This window comes from Convolutriloba macropyga, chromosome 7 (genome assembly GCF_964194025.1).
Source record: "Convolutriloba macropyga chromosome 7, txConMacr16.3, whole genome shotgun sequence".
NCBI lineage: Eukaryota > Metazoa > Xenacoelomorpha > Acoela > Convolutidae > Convolutriloba > Convolutriloba macropyga.
The window spans coordinates 59,920,947-59,944,113 of NC_134474.1; the positions used below are offsets into that span (position 1 = coordinate 59,920,947).

Below are 23,167 nucleotides of genomic sequence, written 5' to 3' on the forward strand. Positions count from 1 at the left end.
TTGCATTCCTAATGCACGAAAGGCAATAAAAATGCTAGTTTTGGTCTCATATGTAAGTTTACCATCAGAAAAAAAAACTCGTATTCACTTTTAGAGCTTTTTTAATTTTTCACATATTTTTTTTTTTAAAGTCATTTTTAGACTAGTCACTTTTCATATGAAGATTCCGTTAATGACGAACCTCAAGAACAGAAAAAAGCAGCCCAATGACAAAAAATTTTGTTTTACAGGAACCACTCTTGTTTTCGTTTAGCTTCTACTATGACTTTTCGTAATTTTTAATGAAATTTTGATTTTCTTTTTGAGGTTTTATTGCATTTTTGTAGTCCTATAGCATAGTTTCGCTGACTAAAACTGCAATAGGCTTCCAAATGAGCATTAAGTGAAAGTATCTAGTGCTCTGAGTCGACAGCTAATGGCTGTTAAGAAATTAAAAAATAATCTTTCAAATTTTTTTTGAACATTCACCGATCTTAAACTTATTTTTTCGAACTGTTATTCACTTCAGTAATAACAAGACCTCCTTCCTCTCTACTGCAACCATAATAATCTGGATAGCAATTTTGAATTCTATCGTTTGGTTTTATGATATTTCGATGGCAAGAGTTTTCATAATTTTTAAAAGTAATTGGATAATTTTTTTATTATTTTGGTTCCTTTTGAAATCTTATAACATTATCTTAATACTGATAGTTCTCATTTGCTTAGAGAAAACGTTTAATGGATCATAGAGAAAGTATTCAGAGAAAAGTTAATGGTTTAAACGGCTTCGACACTTTCTTCTTGCATTTTTCTATTGAATTTTTGGTTTTTGCCTGTTTTTGTTGTTGTTGTTTTCATAGCCATAAAACTTATTGTGATGTCCTATTGATGACTTATGAATGACGTACATCACAGTCTTCCCATCGATCTGCTTTCATTCCAGCAAATTAATTATTTTCATAAATTTGCGTAGGCAAAAATGTGAGTTGACGTTCTTTGATAGTAGTTTATATAATAAAAATAACCTACCATTTTTTTCTTTAATTTTTCAAGCAATCATTACAATTGAGTGATAAAAATCGTAGTTACAAAACTAAACACCAAAGTTAAAATTAGAGTTTGAGTTCTGAAAACTCTAATTTTGGACTTTCTGCTTCATATGAGGGTGCTTTAATGTCGATTTTGGTGAAAAGAAGTTTTTAGCGTTCTTAAGGTCCTCAAAAATACTCTAATATAGGAATGGAAAAAAACAGATCCCGTTATGCAAGTGTGATTTTAATTATTCTTACCTGGCACTGTACAGGACTAGTCCATCGGGGTGTATGCGAAGGAGGATGTTTGGCACCATTACAGTCTGTCTCTGGCTCTCGTAGCTGTCCGGGAAGTAAGTGTCCGGTTGCCATATCTCCTCTAAGAACTGACTGTTTACAGTGACTGGCTCGCTGTAGTTGAAGGATAGCCTCTGGTCTTTCCAGTACTGTCTGAACGATATGTCTAGACGGAAGTTCTAAACACAACGCTCTCCTGGATCCGATCCATAGTCGAGAGATTGTCGGTTTTTAAACATGAGAAATCGTTGGTATCGTCGTTTTTTCTAGCCAAAAACGACGAAAGTTCCTACGACTTTTTTGTCGGCATCTGAAGTCGGCTTTTGTTTGGTATTTAACAAAATAAATATTTGGTAGATTATAGACCAGGTGTATGTCCAGACCGAAGATGAACAAACGAATTTTATTGAACTATAGAACTATTTTGGTCTAAAAATTTTAGCTCATTTTTTTTCAATTAATATCGTTGACAAAACTTTTAGGCTGAGCAGTTCATAACTGATCAATTGCTTATTTGTGCTTCTTCTTAATGCCGAATTTGTGATTAAATATAGAAGCACTAAATAATTTAACAACTAAGCACCCCATAGGTAATATAACCGCCTAACGAACAGGTTAGTCAGGTTCACTGTGGCTTCTGATAATTGAACAACCTCATGAGAGAAGAATAAACAAAATTCCATTTCATTGATTCATATTGTTTATAAATACTTAGCAGAAAAGAAATTTTTTTAATAATTATAATTTTTGGTTCCTGCGTAATCGCAGCGGAACAGCATTAGGCTACGGCGGCCTGTTCTCAGCTGCCCTTTTTCTTATTATTCCCCACATTTCAGACTGTTCTTTTTATGAGCAGCATTGCTCTTTTTTTGTGACTGTGGCCAATTTTTTTGCGTCCGAAACTTTCACGTGGTACCATCATTGCAGCCAGCATTGGTCAGGTTATGGTGACCCTGAAGCTATGGTTAAGTAAGAGCTCATCCTTACACAGACAGCTTCACGGAGGCAGGGGATTGAACTATCAATCATTGGAGTGTGAGTCACACACCTTAACTCTCGGCTATCACGCCAAATGTTCAAATTAATGAAAGCTTGATGTATGGCGCACACTCAATTTAACAGAGGGAGGCTAACTCAATTCAAAAATTTTTAAATTGTCTCCAATTTCTACTCAAGTTCATGACTTTAGGAAATCAAAGAAAATCTCAAAAATGTTAGTAGGTCCACTTTCGTGTCTAAACAAGTTTGGTGTCTCATTGCCAAAGTGATCTGGCTCTGAAATAAGTTTTGCTCAACTGATAGATCAGATGTTGATGTGTCAAAACACATTGACCGATTGTTCATCTGTCTTTGTCTTGCCCCCCCCCCCCCGCCCCCAATAGTCGTTACCATTCATATACTCATTTTACAACCATCAATTCCTTCGAAGTTGGAAAACAATACCTTCTAAATATTCGCTCTAACTTTTCTCATTTTTGTACATATTTCTAGGTTACCTTAGCACATATTAACCCTGTCATTCTATCATTCCATCTAGACCACTGCAATATTGCATGTGTCTAAACCGCCAAGCACAATCATACAATTACCCTCCGCAACACCTGCTGATTATCAATCACTAACTAGCCAAGTTATAAAAGCACCCGTGGGTTATAAGTCAATGATATGCGTCAATGTTTGCACAGGACAAGGGGCAATTTGGGTCTTTTGATGGGATGGTATCCAGCTAGTAGGCCAGACGTCATTAGTTAGGTAACGCTTTGAAGCCGATCTTTGTTCAAAGTTGGCATTATCAATAGTTGATTGTGTTTGATAAGCACAGATCGAAGAGAACTTTCTCCATTGCTCCCTATTTTTGTACATTCATATTTGAAGTTTAAGTACAAATAAATTTTCTAATATCGAACAACTGTATTGTTCCGACTCCACTTTGGGGGGGGAACTAAATGCTCAACTTTTTTTCTTTTTCAGATAACTCTGGCCATTTGATATGTTCATAAAAAACTTCACATTCCGGAAATCCCCTTCAGCGTCGGATAGTGTATCTGGAAGTTTGCTTGAAATTCATCTGGTCAAGAGTTATTGACGCTAAGGGATCTTAGAATTATAGCCTGCTCGGTCGCTAAAAAGTTAAGCTTTCGGCTATTTAAATTTAAACAATTTTAAACATTTGAATTATATGTTGATGGTATATCAAGCGTTTCTAATGGTTTGTAATAAACTATTTTCCGCTATTTTCTGTGACTATTTTCAGAGGTTGGTGTCTTATTTTGTTCATTTGGTTTTTTTAAGCTGATATCAATCTCAAATTTATGTAATTATCTTTTGTTCATTGGGAAAAAAGAAGTTTATGGAAAATCTTTTGTTCATTGCTAACATAGAAAAAAGATTTGAAAACCTTCAGGTTCTGTGGTTTTTCATTCTCTAATTACACACAAAACAGCGTTTTCTGAAAAAGAAGTAGTCACAATGATTCACAAAACATGAAAAGTAAAGTAGTCGTAACTGATACAGAAGTTTTTTTTTAAAAAAAAATTGTTTTAAAGAGTATTTCAGACAAAAATGTCTTGTCCCAAGAGCCTATCAATTGTACTCTTTAAATCTGAAGATTTTTTTTAGAAAATCAAACTTTACCAGATAAAAAATCATCTTCTAAGATCTTGTAACATAGCAATTGTTTTTGCAAAACTGAAAATTATCTCAACAGTTTTACGAATGATCAACATGCGAAAAAAAGTAATGTTTTCAATAATTTTTTCATAATGGCCTGCATATACAGCCAACATAGGTTTCATATAGCGCTTACAACCGAATTTAAAGCTATTTAAATGGAAATAATCTATGTATTTAACCACAATGACATTTCGTGAAAGTAAAGAATTAAAAAGGAGTGCAGAAGATTGGGAAAGATATAAACCTCAATACCGCAAAGCAAAAAACGGACAAGTAGATCAAACAAATTCTTGTATAAAACCCGAGAAAAATGAACAGCTCGAATCATTTAAAATATTTTCCATTTGACTAAAATTCAGATTTTCTTCTTTTCAAAGCTCAAAATTCACTTGCTGAAAGTAAATTTTTGTTTTCATTTTTCACGGCTTTCATATTGTTTCGTTTTCTTTCTTGAATTTGAATTTGAATTTGAATTTCTCCTGTTAATTTATAAAGCACGCAGAAGTTGTGGACACAGCAGAATCCACTATGAAAAATCCATAAATCCAAAATTTCATCAGGAGTGGACGCTTGCAAATACTAACGTATCTTAATTAAGCGCCCCGATTTTATTTAAAAACAAGTTTTTTTAACGTATCGTTTTGGATGATCAAGCTATGTTGAAGTGCATTGACTAGTTTTTTAACTTTTATACAGGACATGGTCTCCTGTTCAAGCTGAGGTAGTATTTTTTGTTTCAGTAGAAAATTTATCAAAATTCTACCGCGATAACCCAGAGATGTCCGAGTTGAAATTCGTTTTGACGTTTTTGTTTGTATATTGCGAGTGGTTTTCGAGCGAGTATTGTACGAAAAATTTTGATTTGCGGTCAAAATCTCATTCATCATTTTGTTTGAATGTAACCCAAAGTATGATTTAAGGCTGAATGAAAGCAGATGTTTTATGTACAATTCACAAATTGTCAAAATTTTGAACTCGAATAAAGTATCAAAGATGGAGTCACTTGGTTTCTTTCTAAAGACAATTCTCAAAATTTTCTTTTGTAACCGTTCAATTTTTTGAAGCCTATTCAACCTTGTTCCACCATAAATAAGAAGTCCATACTCAAAAATTGGTACCACTGTAGTTTTGTAGAACATCAAAACGGTGTTGCGACTGCAAGTTCTCCTTAGCCTTGCAATTATTCCGATCCACTTCTTTAATTTTAAACAAATGGATTCCAAATGTTTTTCGAAAGTTAAATTTGCGTCTAAAATTACTCCTAGATATTTGTAGGTATTGCACTTCTGAACTGGGCAATTTTGAATAATTGTGTTTGCTTTAGTTTCAAAAAAATTCATTACAAAAGTTTTTGACTCGTTTAAATCCAATTTATTTTGATGTAGCCAATGTGAAACTGAATGAAATTCAGTAATTAATTCTTCATAGGTTGGTCTGCTTTTGAAAAGGAGGCTGGTATCATCGGCAAAAAAATACGGAGTGGATAATTTACAAGCGTCCACAAAGTCATTAAAGTACAGTATAAATAATACAGGACCCAGAACAGAACCTTGAGGAACTCCATTTTGTACTAATAGTTCTTTCGATATTCTATTTTTCCATATAACACACTGTGTTCTTGATTTGAGATATGAAGAAAACCAGCTTAAAACCTGACCCCTAATTCCAAAGTTTTCTAATTTTTTCAACAGCAGCGAGTGATTAACAGTGTCGAATGCCTTTTTCAAATCTAGGAAGACCGTGGTGCTATTGTTCCCTTTTTCTTTTTCCAACTTTATGTTTTGCACTACATTTACGAGTGCATCAACTGTTGATCTCCGATTACGGAAACCAAACTGATTTTCACCAAGAATTTTGAATTTCTCTATGTAGTTGAGAATTTTTATTTTCATAATTTTTTCAAATACTTTTCCAAAAGACGGCGAAATCAAAATTGGTCGATAGTTATTGGCATCAGTTTTTGATCCCGTTTTGAAATGCGGTTGGATAGTTGCTCGTTTTAGGCTATTTGGGAAAACTCCGCTCAAAAAAGATTCGTTGATGTAATTAACTAAAAATGGGGCTAAAGTTCTATCAAATCTCTTAATGAAGGTGTTAGTGATCAGATCCACACCATGCGCAAAAGAATTTTGTAGACTGGCTATTTGTGAAAGCATTTCTACTAAATTTGTTTCATGTAGCATCATAGATTGTTCTTCAGCATAATTAGATGAAGGAAAGCTTATTTGAGGTAATTTGCTTACTATTTCATCTGCAACATTTACAAAATGTTCATTGAATTAATCAGCTATGCTACTGGGGTCATCAGTTCCAATATTATTGAAAACAAGGTTATAACTCACATCACTTCTTCTGTTCCTGCCTATCAATTTGTTTATGATTTTGTACATTTTCCTTGAGTCCCTACCACAATTTTGATTTTTGTTTTGTATGAAAAGTTTTTTTGAGTCGTTCATGATTTGAGTGCTCTTGCTTTTCAGTTGAAGATATCTATTTTTATTGATGTTGTTTTGTGTTCTCAACCATTTTGTTCTTGCATTGTTTCTCTTCGCAAAAAGATTTTTTATTCGATTTGTGACCCATTGATTCCTATTTTTCTTTTGTTTTATTTCAACCAAAGGCTGGTGTTTGTCGACTACAAAATGTAAACATTTACAAAATGTGTTGAAAGATTGATCCGTATTGTTGTTCTGAAATATGATTAAATTGTTTTCCAGTTCTTTTTTGTATTTTTCAAACAATATTTTGTTGTTGAAGGCAGACATACTGCGACGTTTAGATGTTTTTATCTTGGGTTTAATCATACTTTTTGTTAAACTGAAAAATACTGGATAATGATCTGTGATGTCGTAACTGATAGAATTTACTATGCATAGATTTTTGTTGATATTTGTCAGAAATAAATCCAGGGATGATTTTGTTGTCGACGTTTCTCTAGTTATACCCGAATCCATTAGGTTTATACTGTTACTAGAGATAACATCTTCAAATCGCTTTTTTATTGGAGTCAGAGATAGCTGATCTACATTGAAGTCTCCACATATAATAAGATTTTGGTTCGCATCCACCATAGTCTCAAGATAGCTGTCGAATTCAGTCAAGAACTGATTTTTATTGAACCCAGGGGGAACATAGTATGTAATCAAAGTATATTTTTCGTTATTTGTTCTAATTTTTATACCTAGGCTCTCATCATAGTTCGTTGGAAAGCTATCTAACAGAAGAATATCCTCCCTGCAAAACATGGCTACTCCTCCACCAATTCCCACCCTGTTTTTAGCAATTATTTTCTGATAACCTGATATATTGAAATGTTCTTCGTGAGAACCCTCTTGTATCCAAGTTTCAACAAGGCAAATCACAGTTGGTAGGGACTCAAATGTTTGCAAAAAAACCTGAAGTTCCTCAAGGTGTTTGTTTAGAGACCGGATATTAACAAGCAAGACTGTGAATGTTAGTTTTTCGATGCATAACTTTTGTTTTGCTGAAATGAAACACCGTACATATTTTATTTTTTGTTCATTGTTATATCATTTCCATTGTTTGTTGCGTCCATATCAGGCAAAAAAGCATAGGTTTTTTTGTTATTCATGAATGGAGTACCATTTTGTACAGTTTGCAAACTCTTTTGTTGTCTCCTTTGATAATCCGGTAGCTCGCTGATGTCATCAACTGGTTGATATCTTTCACCATCAAAAGCCCATAAGTGTGATTTCTTAATCTTATAGTGAATTTCCAGTTCTCGAGCTTTTTTTCAATGATAAAATCCTTTTTCGCCAGTCGTTCATGAATGAAAATAGGATTCCCCATCGAATTTCTCATACCTCTTAACCATGAAGCACGTTTCAGAATTTTGTCCCTCTGTTGCAAATACAAAAATTGAACAATAATAGGCGCAATGTTTCCATTTTTTAGTGGGTGGGCAATCGAGATTTCGTCGGGATTCAAACTAACCTGTAAGATGTTGTTTACTATTTGTAAAATTGGTGCGAGTACATTACCATCAGCTGGGATGTCGATGTTAGTAAAAATAAGAAACGGTCTGTTTTGATATCTTTCTACTGCTGTTAATCGTTTTTCTAACTGATAAATGTTGTTTTCTGAAGTAATTTGGTTATTCTCAAGTTTTTCGAGACGATCCGTAAGATTTTGTATGACTAGGTTTTGCTTTGTTACAGTATTTGTAAGTTTTTCAATAATTTGTTTCAGTTCGGAAATATTTCCTGTAGTAAAGTTCTCTTGGTTGGCCATTTTGATAATAAAGCAACGTGAATTTCAAAGATTTTGAATGGCATAAAAAGAGCAAGAAAGAGCAACTGCTTTGTTTCGCTTTGTTTCGTTTCTTCTGTAAATCGTTTTCTTTCTGCTCGGCTTTTACTTGCTGAATCAATTTATTGCATCGAAAGCACGCAACAAAAGTGAAATAATCTTGCGATATATTCGTCGCCTTATAATATCTCGAAATAAAATCCTTATTTTTGCAAGATCTTTCAAGATAGACAACGTCATGAAAGACATTCATAGTCATCAAAAATCCCACCATTGGTCAACACCAAAATGAGACAAATAGGGCAGTGTGTCAACATTGAAAATAATGAAAACGTATAGTTTAGAAAATTTTTTATTGTCGTTTTTTCGTGATGGCAATGATTACTTGAGTTGTTACTATGAATCGCCAACAATTCTTCTGTTAACAAAACTTATTTCTATAAAGGACTATCAGAAAATGGCTGTGCGACTAAAACCAGAAAAAAAACCAAAAAAAACAACTACTTTTCTGTGTTTTTATCGCAAAACTGTCAGCCATTGACTGTTCGAACTAAAAATCATCGACCCAAAGTTCAAGTTCAATCCCGCTGAAAATCAAGCAATAACAGAGACCATTATTTTCAGAGGTGTAACTATTGACATGAATTGTTGTTCAAAAGTATATTTTTGAGATGAACATTGTTCAAAACAGTAATAATAATTTTTTAGAGCAAATTATCTACAAAGAGATGCCAATTCTACTTTGTTAATTGCTTCCTTTACAAATTTTTTTTTTGGCTAGACGTTTTTTATCTATGTTTTGGTGGGAGCTATTCAATTTGGTTATAAACAAAATTCTGTCAAAATATTGAAGTCTTGTCCACCAATAAAATGGGTGAATATTTTTTAAATACCAATTGACGAATTGTCGGGAGAAAATTTCCTAATGATCGTTTCCACAGTTGTTTACAAAAATTTGATAACATTTCCTGATCTCCCATTTTGAGGATGGTGCATTGAAATTCAAATATGACAAAATACCTAATTTGCGTTACAGACTTAAGTCTTGAAGCTTTTCAGTGTAGAACCAACACATTGCAAAGGTAAAATTAAAGTTCAGTTCTGAAACATCAAGTAACAACGTAACTGTGTGATGTTTCCATAACATATCAAGTGATAAACAGTATGTTCAACGTATATCCCGCATATAAGATGTGCTTCATATGCGATTCGAATTTCAACGCGAGCGTTTAACATCTAATTTGTGGGCATTATAGGATTTTTATGCTGAATTAATCTTCATTATAAGTAAATTGGGATCTTTTCTGCTAGCGCCCCCCCAGCCTTATATAGCCGTTAAGTTTGCACCCCCCAAAATCTAAGTTTTCGCGAATTGTAAGAGCGATATTTGCATTTCATTGAAACAAGAGTGTATAGGTAGATTGAAGGCACTTTTAGAATAGTTTCCTTAAAAATTTTTAAAAAATCAAGCCCTTATTGTAGCCAATAACACCAAAAATGATCTAATACAGAAATTTTTATTGATGCTTACGTTATATGCAACAAATTTTGGTTGCATACGTAATACTTTCAAACCTTTGCTGTGCTAGCTTTTAGTAAATGCATATTGTTCGTATATGTTCACGTATAAGATTACTAGCTTTAACAATATGTTTAAACATTTATAAATGGGGGGTGCCTAACTAAGCGGGGGGGGGCTCTAGCAGAAAAGATCCGTAAATTGAGGTCATTGCGTTAACTCAGGTCTACCCCACAAACTACCCATGGGCCTAAATGAGGTCTGAGCGGCACAATATCATACTTTTGTAGTTTGTAATTGGTAATTAAAATGAAAGTAATATTCAAGCTCTTTGTACATCATCCAGGTTATAGGTAATAACCACAAAGCCCGCTTAATTTAGTGGTTACGCCCTGCTCATCAAATTAGATGTTACAAGCGCTTGAGTTCAAGTTCGAATTGCATATGAAGCAAGCCCTTTATGCCGGCGTTACGTTGATCATATTGTTTTTAATGCGATAAATTTTACTCTAAAATTAAGACTAGCCTGTGTAAATTAGGAAATGAACAGAGTACTGGCTATCCAACGAAAAACCGAAAGTTTTTAGCCCGATTTAGCTCTTTTTTCCCTGCCACCAACCTCCGGGGTCTCTCAAAAATGTTTAGATAATGTTGCGGTTGATTTAATGATGAAAAACCAACATTGAGAACTTTTTCACGAGGACAACAACTCTTTCCTTGCTAAAAAGAATTGAAAAGTCGTTTATGTTCTGTCGTTTAAAGTCGTAAACTACGCTTTAAGTACCAATTAGGAATTTTATCCACAATTTTATCACCTTGATTAGTTTTCTAATCGAATCATAAAATGTTACAACTTTGCTTTTCAGGAGTACTTTTTCCATTAGTTTTCAATGTTGATGTCGCCTACTTTTATCTTTTAGAGCATTTGAATTTTGTAACTTATCCTTGAAGATCGAACAACAAAATTTGATGATTAAAAAAATAATTTTTATTTTTATTAATCCATTTTTATCTCAAATTGAATCTAATGAAACATAATCTATTGCATATTGCGATTCAATAAGATACGGAAGAAAGAAATGGGAAAATTAATAAAAAATTCCAGACTAAAGTGCCGTCAATTTACCATCAAATCATCCCCTCAAGACCAATTCAATTGATAAACAAACAATGCTCAATAGATTTATAATGTGTTGTTTACTTTGGCAACGAATGCCTTTGTTTGCCAGAGCAAAAATAAACAAACAAATATAAGATTCCAATACAGTTGTTAATGAAATATTTTCCCAACAAAGGGAATTGTGAGTTGTTCCGACAGATTCAGGCGCCACTGTAGTGCTTTAGAAATGGGAATTTATATAATAGTATTAAAGATATATAGGGTGAACAAATTGTGTCTTTTGAACCCACGAGTTTGCAAATTAAAAGTATTTATTTTCTATAAAATTTTAGAATTAAAAAAACTCCGAAGGAGGTTCTGCTTGATTTCATAACTTTCTGCTTGAGTATGTTATTATCCTTAAGTCTTACATCGCGTCGAATATAATGCATTGTACATACAGCATCACAAGAACAAAAAATAGATCCAAAAGTACTTAAAAACGTTCGCTAAATAACTATACCGGCGCTAACGTTCAACTTTATTGATCATTCTACAATGCTACGATAAAAATATAATTTTTGTGTTTTCCCGAAAAAGTCAAAGCACAAATTAATGCGACTTTTATTGTTCCAACGCACTTGTGGGGGGAGGAACTATATACTCAAATGAGTTATTTTGGCCGATCGACATAATCATTGAAGAGAAATAAGACTGGTATCATTAGAAAGTTCCCGTCCTGCGTAGAATATGGAAAATTGTTTTTCTATTTTTGTTTTTTACAGGGAGTTATCGAGGTTTAAAAATTTGTAAATAGTAGCGGAAAATCCAATGTTTTTATTAACATTTTGCGTATTTTGACCAAAGTTTCGTCGATTTTGCAAAAATGTGTTAACAGTTTTTACGACAATGTTATTGGTTTTAGTTTTAAGGACAAGGAAAGCTTGCAAATTGGTTTTATGCGAGTTTTTTAGTTAATAATATTGCCAAATTTTTCGAGTCTCAGACTTTTTTAAATCAAAAATGGCTCCAAATATGCTTTTATATCCCACTTGTTTAAGCAGTTTAAATATGCCGGAAGTAGAGACCTAAAATTTGATGTTACAATCTCAAGAAACTACATTTTAAAACTAGATGTACTTTCGTTTCCTATAGAAGTCTAATCGAAATAAAATTTTGCTGTTTTTTTGTAAAATTAAACCATACTAAATGCATCATTTAATTTTCAATTAATGAAAAATTTCATTTGCTAACTGATCTATTTGGACAACACATTTTAAAATTGGTTTTTGATGGACGCGCAACAAAAATGATGCTAGGTTTGGACTCAACTTTGGTTCTTACAATCTACAATTGTTCAGATTTTTTTGAAGAGCCGCCCTTTTCGATATTTTTTTGCATTTTTGAGTTTTCATGTTCACTATTGACGCAAAATGTTTTTAAGTCACGGCCCGATTATTTGCAGATCAAGTTGTTATGGATTTGACAATGTGTTTATTTACTCATCTTTTTTCCGTTGATCCAAACAACCTTCGTGTTATTATTTATGCTTTGACTTATGTCCGTAGAGCTTACAAATGTGGTCTCATAAGAATTGCATGAGTTTCGGATACTGGTCAATATTTGTGGTTCCTTTTGTTGTCTTTTTTACAAAGATGCCTTAAAAAATGGTCCAGTTAAGATCAAAACCAACCAAACCATAAAATTCAAAATCTATTTGTCAATTTAAAGTTTTTCGGAGTTTTCGTGGTCTTTGAGTTTTAATGACTTCAACACAGTGATTTCGATAAATTCTTTGCAAATTTTAGGTTCTGTCCGTTATTGTTGTTTTTGTGGTCTTTTGATTTGGTCTCACTAAGGACAAAAACAACTGGCTCCGAGCAAATGCAAGTCAATTTGTTTTTAATTTTTAACTTGTGAAAGTTTGTGGTTTGTTTTGAAAATATTTGTTTTAAAGAGATCACCGAATATTTAAGCTCTATCACTTTTACCTTATTTCTGCCAATTTTGTATCTTTTTGCCTGAAACAACAGGTCTCATTTTTTTTCTGTTGAACCAAGATCAACTTTTTATAGTGTTTGCTTTCAACTAATTGTTTCTTGGCTTTGGTACAATGCATTTTTATAGGGAAAAGTTTGATTTTTTGATGTTTGTCCACTTCTAAGCTTTTTGTTTCCCTGCCACATTATGTGGTGGCCCAATTGGCGTGAAAAAGAGTATAACTGAAGAGATTTAATGTTCTCAACGTACATCTTTTGGTTTTAACGGTTGATACTAACTTAATTTTAACTATTTTTTCAAATTTGCCTTTCTCTTTGTAGTTATTTGATATTTTATGGAATGCGAAGAGTCTCAAAAGCTCCCGGTGAGGTTTAATTTAAACTTCTTAAAGAGTTGAATTGATACGTATTAGTTTTAATCAATTTGAAATTGGTTGTTTTCAAATACAGAAATGTATTTTTGAACTTCGCCTTTTTTGATCTTTTTTGTCGGCCTGGTACCGAGTCTCATTGCTAACAGGTCTCATGTCTTATCTAATGATTATATATTGAAGTACGGACTAATCTGTTCAGTTCAAATTTTATCTAATTCATTTAGAGACAACGAGTTTTGGTCGTAAGTAATGTTTGCTATTATTTAACATTTTTTCGTTCGATTTATTTTTGTCTCGTCCTCAATTAGCAGACAATTAATTCAAAACGTGGATGTGCGATTTCGGAACAATATGTGCGAATACACATTACCGAACATCTTTGTTTTTTTCAAAAACAATAGACTGCTCCATTGAGAGCAGACAAAAAATTGCGAAAGCTAGATAAGGAAATCTAAAGCCAAACCGGTTCTAATACAATTCAAATTTTTAATATTCGAAAATCAATATTGCAATTTTAAACTCTTTTTCGTAGAGAAAAAATATGTAAACAACTCAGATACAAAACCGAAAAGATTGCTTGTTGAAAAAGTTCGCTCACAACTTCCCATCAAAGAATACCAATGCTGAGATTTATTTTTCTGTAAAAATTCTAAATTAATTAATTTTAATTTTAAATTGTAACCCGAAAACGTTCATCTACTGTTGTAAAAAATTAACTCCGATTACTCTAGAAATAATCCGTTCTCTTTCGCAACGTCTTCTACGCTTTATTCGGACTTGAGTTTATTCGGAGAATTTCAGCGTTGAGCCAGCTTTTTTCAATAGTAAAAACAAATTCAGTTCAGAATCAGTACATCTCGATATTATTTTAAGCTTCCTTTTGCTCAGTATACCTAAATGACGTCACTGAGTTAGCCCAGACTAAATTTTCACGGAAACGTTCCTTTTTTGCGATATAATTGTTTGCTTGACATTACTGTGTAAACATAAATGCGTTTTTGCATGGAACATGATCTGTGTAGCTCACTAAGAGGTGGGAATAACCATAAAAATTTGTAAATACCATTTAAGCCACTAGAAAAATTTATGGTTGATGATATTCTGTGGGGATTGGGAGATTTTTCCACTCATTTTACTGTTAGCGTGATTGTCCAAGTTCAGTAACCTCTACTCTATTAATTATTCCGGTACGTTATAATTTTTTATAATGTTTATTCAATATAGTTTTGATTCATGCTGCACAAATGTGCTGGTTGCTGTTGTTTGTTCGTTGTTGTTTTTGTTAACTAACCATGTTGACTTCTGATATTGGGCCAATACTGTCTATGTTCATGGTAACATTCACCGCCACCGGGTCACCTAAAATATACAACCATAAATACTTCAAATACTAAAATGCTAAAATACCAAATGAGTGATGTCTTATTTAGAAAAAAGACATTCTCTCTCAAACTAGTTATGAATTCAATGAATAGTATCAACCGAAAATCGTTTTTTTTGTGGCTGACCAAGTTTGACTAGAGGACAAGTTTAAGCTTATATTTCGAGAAATGTGAACTTTGCGGATCTTTGTCCTTCCCCGTAGTTAAAATTTTATTTCATTAGCGTGTGTGAACCAAACTAGTTGTAATGTTGATTGTTTGTTTTTCCCATTCGTGATCAAAAATTATCTTGTACCTTGCTAGATTCTTCTACTGAAAATTTGCACGATCTTGCAGGATAGAAGGTTGTCCGGCAAGATCAAGAGATGGATATAACCGAGCTCTGCTCTAATTTGCTCATTCAAATTGTGATTCTATTATTTCTCGACCAGTGTAGCATCATAATCGGCCGATGGCTACTTGTCCTTTATTTACACCATTCGAAAATTATAGCAAGGAGGACTGGTATCGTGCATTTTAAGAAAGTTCCAATCAAGAAGCTTTTTTATGAAGTCACAATACCAGTCCCCTGTTAATTAATTCTTAGGCATATTTTTAGGCATATTGTTAATTAATTCTTAGGCATATTCAGACCCGAAGCTAGCTATTGTTTCATGTTTTAGAAAAAAAATCAGAAAAATGTGAATATAAAAATTCTAGCAGTTTCTAATGCTTCATTTTCTTTTGTTGAGTTTTGCTTACCGAAACGTGATAAGTTTAATTCAAAACTTGTAAATATTTCATTAAATTAAATTTTTCCTATGGATTTGGAGGTGCCTATAGACTTTAAATTATCTCTTTTTAGTTCAGAAACGTGAAAAGTGTGAAGTTTTCAAACATTTGAGAAACTTATATTAACAGCATATTGAATAAAACAAACTTTGACTTCAATAGATCCTCCTGGAAGGCTATCTTATAAAATCAATATGTGAATAAAATCACTCTAAAAATAATAGTTTTCTCAAAAAGAACAATTTTTTCTTTAAAAAAACATAGCAGGACAAGTCCTGAAAAACAATTCAAAGAATTGAATGGAAAACTTAGAACTACTTTACCTGACCAGAAGATCAGTTGAACAACGGCCGCCGAAAAGAAAAACAAAATCAAAAGTTGAAAAACTAAAATCAAACCAACTAAACAAAACTAAAATCCTTGCTAAACCTCTAGAAGCTTTCATCATGAAGGCCAAGTTTCATCCGATAAACATACCCGTTAACCCAAGCACAAGTTAAAGAATCTTGTTTGCCAAAAAGGGACGAAAATTGGGAAACATGCCAAATATTTGAAAAAAAAATTAAAATTGCAACATTTAAAGATTGTTTCTTTGGTTCGCAATATTAAAAAAATCCAAACCAATTTCTTTCTCTGAAATTTGTCCAGTATCCTATCTAAAAATCTAATATTAAACTTTGGTAATCTACAGGGAACAAATTCTATCGCATTTATTTCTGGTCAATTTTCAATTTTCTCAAGACACAAAATTATTTTAAAAACTCAATCTGCAGACGAATAGGAGTGTCTGAAAAATTACTTCTTTTTGCTGCGTTAAATTTTTATTTCCTTTTGTTCTGTTAAGGATTCTAAAGAGCCAAGAAATTTAAATACTTTGACTTTTTAGTGAACCATACACTCCCAAAATAACTATACAATGATGATAGCTAGCGTTATAAAAAGTGACGGTTTTTTCCGATCAAAAATGGCTAAATAATATGGATTTTTGCTAAAAATTTTTGAGGAAAACAGAATATTGACAATAGCCTTTTCGTTTGAAGCAATCTGGTATTTCAATCCAATAAATTTATATTGTCAGCACAGTTGTTGTTATGTGTATGTGAACTTTGTATGAAAAGTGCTCTTTGCAGTTAGGTGATCTAAAAATTTGTAAATTGAGAAAATTGGAAACCAATTTAATTAAATTTCAGTGGCTTGCCATTGTGCGTTTAAAACGTTTTCTATCACTTTTATAATCGTCTTTTAAATGTCCATCAGTATCGATGGCTGGCGTTGTGTCACAATGTTTTGTCTGCGATGTAAAATAGTGGTAATAAACTTTCAAGGGCGGCCTCAGCTCAAATTGCATCAAATTAATTTGGCTTGTTTCTACTCTTATGTAAAATAGAATAGATTCCAATATGATAGTGGCTCTCAGACATGTACTTTTGTTTTCAAATTAACTTAAAATGGAAACGTATTTTTAACTTCCTTTTGGCCTCATAATATAAAAACCCTGAAAAGGAATATTTTACTGCTATCTCTGATCATATATCATTGATAGTCACCGTGACTATATAGAATCAATAAATCAATAAAATCATTTTAAGCAAAATGGTTATTTTTAAGTTCTCTGAGATATCAGAAGATAACAAAAAATGGTTCAAGAAGATACGTGCTCTATTTTTGGAGAAATCACAACCCCGTTTTATGACCACTAATAAAGACTTTGCACTTGGTGTCTCAACCCAATAACCTCACACATTATATTTCAATATTGAATCTCTGAGCATGAGAACTATCTTCATATTTTCATTGACGTAATAAAACATAACCGACTAACGTCTAGTGAATTGCTCTCAAACGACCGGCGAGCGTTTGGCTTCGTCAGTAGCTAGGCACGGTTTAGTGAAGCTAGCTTCAGCTTAATTGAAGGAGCGTAAGTGGGCGCAGCGGGGGGTGCACCGGGGGCTGACGGGGTGGCAACAATGGGGGGGGGCTACTGTGGGGGGAGTCAATCTCTAAGAATCGCCATTCGCACCATAATTTTAAGTCTCCAAAATATATTTTGTGAATCGCATACTTGAAGACTAGTGAGCTGAAAGGCTCTAAGAGCACTTAATGCCCACCGGGTGCTACCTGTTTATCCCGTTTTTGACGACGAAAAGTCAAATGCGTCAGATGAAAAACTCGTCAAACGAAAAATCGCATTAAAAAAAGACCGACAGGACTAATATAATTGCTACAAACTTCGTTTGAGAGCAATTAAAAAACGACACTCTGAGTTTTTACGAAAATAACCAATTGTTGAGTAGTCAGCTGTTTTTTTTTGAAAAAACGGGTCTCAAATTCAAAAGTTAAAATTTATATTTCTTTGATAGCCTTGATTAGTAAGCCTAGGTTTGAGCAGTAATTTGTTTTGATATTTAAGGAAGTTGCCAAATATTGGAGGATACGTTTTCATAATATTCTAATTTTATTTTCATTTTGGTTTCCAGGCCAGAATTTTGACATTTAATCAATTTTTGCTATAAGAATTCGCCTTCAACGCTATTTTTAAAGTTTTTATTAAAAAAACTGACCAATAATCAGTTTGCTAAAAAACTACTAAATTGCTTTAAAAATTGCGAGACGTTTGTTACGGTAATTTTCCTGCCATCCCATTAGTTTATCGCTCAACGAAAATCATTTGTCATCCTGACTTAAGGGGTTGCAAAATAAAAGTGGAAAAATATATTTAGTGTAAAAAATCTTTGCGGCGCCGAAGAATTCAAATCATTTGCTAGTGTGCTTAACCGGCTTTTTTTTAAAAAAAAAACTGTAAGTTGGTTTTCAAAACTTCCATGAAAAGTCCAAGATTCCAAGATTGCATAGAAAATTAACATCCTTATAATTTTTAGAAAGCGTTCGGCAAACATCAGAAAACAATTTCTTCTCATTTCAAATGCTGCTTAAAAACGCATGCGAACAACACAACGCAACCCCTAAAATTATCAGACTATAAAAGCATTAGCAATGTTCTCGAAAAGTGTTTAAGAGCAATTACAAAAGTTTTTGCAAGATTTTGCGAGAACAATCCAGCTTGAAAAAAGCTTTTTTCAATATCCTGTAAAAAACGATTCAATCCAATGGAAGAACTTAGAAAATTTCTCCTGGGGACTTAAAGAGAGACCAACAATGAGGTCAAACGAACTGTCAAACGAACTGATGTCTCTTGACAAAAGAATGATACTCATATCAATATCGTTATAACCTCCTAAGTCAGTTACCTGGATAGAATAAACTGAAATTGCTTAATTCTGGTACAATTTTGGTCTGCAAAATTTCAGATGAATGTTAATAATGAGAAGAATGACTTTTCCAAGTACATATCTATTTTTTTGTTCACATAAAATATAAATTTTGACGTCAACATCTTTGTTTTCAACATCATATAGGTCAATTGGCGTGCCTAAGTGATGTCTCCTAAAATGTCTATGATACTCGTATAAGTTCGTAGCCCGCCTAGAGGAATACACCCAGCGTAATTAGATCACTCATACTACCCAAGCTTTCCCCAAGTTAGCTGGATAGTATTTCACATTTTAAGAGGTCATCTAAAACAACTCCTGGAATTCATCCACTACCTCAAATTACTCCCACAATTAATCCAATACTTTCATGGACACGAAATCAAAATAAAAAAACATATACGCATCACTAGCATCTACAATACATTACAACGTAATACATAGCAATGTATTAAGACCTGAAGGTATTTGATTTCACTTCACACGCTGGAAATATTAATGGAAGAGTATAAGACATGTGAAAACACACAAGCAAATATCCAACAACAATCGCCTTCGGTACGCTAAAGAGCGTGAACCAATCCCGACCAGGGATCAAAGAACTCCCCTTTACACAGCTATCCACACCTGCCCGGATCTAAGCGCTACTTTTCTGTCACCTAAAGCTGTTCTAAATACCCATAACACAAATTAGCTTCATCACATATTATCATCGCAATTATTGACTGTTGGGTGTGAGGTTAAAACATGGAGTATGTTTGTTCTGTGAGGTATTAAAAACACCCTCCTCCTCCTCCCCCCTACCCCTCCCTCTGACTCCATACTTTCTTGCATTATCCCACGCCCTCCCCACCGCAGGGTAAGATCGTAGTAATTGAAAAGCGTTCATTCCTCGGGGGGATTATAGTAACAAGAGAAATATGACCGAAAATATGATTTATTATGCAAAAGGGGAAAGTTTCTAATAGGATAAGACAGAGTACTTAGTCAATGTAAAAACAAGGAATTAGCGAAGGAGAATTGAGAATGCGCGTAATAGGATCGAAGATATCCATTAAACAACTACAATTTTCAATCAACAGGTTAAAAAAAGTGCTCTGAAAAAGAACCTTTGTCATCCAACTGAAACTGCCCCCCCCCCCCCCCCCCGGGTAGAAAAAAATAAAATGACGTCCGCGTACCAGCATTAGGTCATTCTCAAATGGTAATGAAAACAACAAACTTTGTTTGAACAGAAACAGTTCCGTCAAACTCTATCTAGCATCAATTTTCCATATTAATGTACAAAAAGTAAATATATTATGTAAAAAAATTCATTGCAAACTATCCCTGTTTTGACTGAATTTGGAGTAATTAGAAGTAAAATTGAAGTTCAACAAAGGCCAAAATTTAGATGTTCGAGTACATGAATATTCCTCAGACGAGAGAATTAGACCACTCTGGTTCATCTTTGATTTTTAATCCTCAAATATTCTCAACTAATCCAAAATTAATCCGCTGATTTTCCATCGATATTAAAGAAAGTGACGGCTCGGGACCAAAGTACATATAAGTTTACACCAGAACCCTAGATCCTGTACCGAAATTTTTTATTGTTCGACGCAGGATCAAGAAAAGACAATGATGAAGTATGTTAATTAAACTAACTCTGCCAAAACTAAATATGGTTACTTATCTCTACGTCCTGCTATTCTTGCGATAACTAAGTTTCTTCAATGGGAAGGGATTTAAGAATCCTTTGCGAATCTGAGAGTGATAAAATTACACGTATAAAGTATACACGTATTCCGCAGCACTTAGTTTTTTGTTCATCCTACTGTATTTTTTTTAACTCTCAAACATGTAAATTCGAATAACCCCAAGGTTAAAGTTACATGTTGTAATATTATAAATCAAACATACTATATCTTTCCCATGAATAACTAAACAAAATAATAATAATAAAAAACTAAGGTTCTGTTTCTAGTTCTCGTGAATTATTTTATAAAAATAAACTTTTAAAGCCTTCAATTTTTTGTCCATTGAAACTCATTTGTGTCTTTTTTGCATCTCTTCCTTTAATTCTTTTTTAAATTTTTTCTTTGATTTTTCCTTTCTTAGAGCTCTTGGAAGTTTATTCCATTTCCGAACAAAGTTTCTTATAATTGAATTTTGACTCCATTTTGATTTACATTTTGTTGTGATAGAAAAATCATATGTACGATTATTAACTTTAATTTCAACGTCTCCGATTACTCTGAATTTTTTTGGTCTTGTATGTTTGTTTGTTGGACAATATCGAAAAGTCTATTTAATGAAGTTTTTGCTATTTGAAGTTCTGCGGGAAGTATTTTATCTTCAAGAAGTAGTTTATGAGCACTGTCATATTTTGTTCGAAAAAAGCAAACTTTTATGCCCCATCTAATTTGTTTGTTTATTCTGTCAATCGAGTAGCAAGGCAAACTTTGAAAAAATATTGCACTAAATTCTAAATGCGATAAAAACAAGTGATCTAAAGAGATTTATTCGAGCCTTTAAAGGTATTTGATTGCGTACCAAATAAAATGATCTGATAGCTAAAGCCATTTTACTGATCACATTATTAAGTTGTTTTTAGTATGTCAACTCTTTGTCAAGAATTACACCTAAGTATCTGACTTCATCTGCTGGTTTTAATGAATGACTATTAAATTCAACGCAATTGACAGTTTGTAACTTCTCATTTTTGAAAACCATTATTTCTGTTTTCCCTTCATTTAGAGTTAACTTGTTTTGTTTCATATATTGTTCAGTTTCCATCAATATTTTTTTAGCCTTTGCTTCTAAACACTGTTCATTTTTTCATGACAAAAAATTGCTGTGTCATCTGCAAATTGTAAAACATTCGAACTTTTCCCTATTTCCTCACCGAAGTCATTTACATAAAGTATGAATACTGGTGGTCCTAGTACAGTACCTTGTGGAACACCATGATTTATAATTGTCCAGTCGGATTCAACTAATCCGTTTCTAACACACTGTTTCCTGTTAATTAGAAACGAATTCAATAAGACTCTTGCGTTTTCTCCAAAACCATATTTTTCAATTTTTTGAACAAAAATGTCCAAGGATATTGAGTTAAAAGCTTTAGCTAAATCCAAAAATATTGTTAAGACTATATCTTTTTCTTCAACATAATGATTTATTTTCTCTGTCATTGCGATTATTGTTTTAAGACATGACTTTTGTTTTTGGAAACCAAATTGATTTTTGTTAATTATTTTATTCATATCTAAATGTTCCGACATTTGCTCCAAGAGTAGTCTTTCAAAAATTTTTGTTAACGTTGGAGTGACCGATATTGGTCGATAGTTTTCAGGGTTATGCCTGTCTCCTTTTTTATAGATGGGAGTGACATAGGCTTCCTTTAAAATTTCAGGGAATGTGTTTGCGTTTATACACTCAATAATAGCAAACTGTAAATGGGTTCCAATGGACAACTTACAATCTTTCAATGCCCAAGATGGTATATACCTTGGTCCAGCTGATTTTTGTGTTGGTAGTTTGTCAATAACTTTGTATAGTTCTCTTCTGGTTACCGGCCTGAAATTGAATTCATTTCCCTTAAAATTAAAAGAAGGCAACTTAGGAGCAATTATTTCGCCCTTGTAAAGTTGCATGCACGATTGACGATCACGGAAATAAAAAAAATACTATCTAAGTTTTTCGATAAGATCATTAAAAATATAAATTTCCACAAACATTTTTTAATCCCAATCGACATTTTTCGAAGCAAAGAGTACAAATTAGACCTCGTTCTTTCAAGTAACATTTGAGGTTTCCGTTCTCTAAGAGCTTGTTACATCTGCATTCTACGCAGAAATTATAAGTCTCTTTTATAAACAAGTGCATCTGTTTATTATGTGCAGAGGTTTCCAACTGTCTGTTTTCTTTGCATCGTCACACTGCTGAAGACCGAATATTGAAAATAAAATGTATTCCGAGAAAAATTACAGGTGTCTTAGTTTCTGCGATACCTTTATAAGTGAGTAAGAAAAGAAACTTCATTTTCAGACTGCAAAGTAAATAAACAAACTTTGTTTAAACAGGAATCAATCCTTAAAGAATCAATCCTTCATATTTTGACCGGAGAGAGTTAGAAAATCCGACAAGAGATATATGGTCTTAAATGCTAAGATCAGAGAATAAATGACAGCCCAGCTTAAAATGTCAAATTTTTGTCTGTTTTAAGTTAAATTTTCATATCTTGCAAAATTAAACATTTCAGTCTGATTTATTAGCATATCACACATACAATCTAAATCGCTTGGACATGTTAAACTAAATAATATGACACAGTTTATCGTAGTTATAATAATATTATTCATAACGAGTTAACAAACTTTTGAAGTACAAAAGATTGACTTTAAAACTGCTTAAAGTCTTGCTTTAATTGTAAAATCATTTACGCATTATGAAAGGGCAGATAAGTTATGATTTCATACCATCGCTAGATTTGACCACTTTGAAAGTAAACAACTGT

The 23,167-nt window shown here is 33.0% G+C and overlaps 1 protein-coding gene across 10 annotated transcripts in view; it reads right to left on the reverse strand.

The window, feature by feature from the left end:
* LOC142343200 (glycine receptor subunit alpha-2-like) overlaps positions 1-23,167 on the reverse strand; it is a 206,738-nt gene that overhangs the window by 26,079 nt on the left and 157,492 nt on the right. For all 10 annotated transcript variants that reach the window (XM_075394938.1, XM_075394936.1, XM_075394939.1 and 7 more), the window contains 2 exons: positions 14,536-14,603; positions 1,272-1,489 (listed from right to left, as the gene is read on the reverse strand). In XM_075394938.1, the coding sequence (XP_075251053.1) occupies positions 1,272-1,489; positions 14,536-14,603 (286 nt within the window). The remainder of the gene's footprint in view (positions 1-1,271; positions 1,490-14,535; positions 14,604-23,167) is intronic.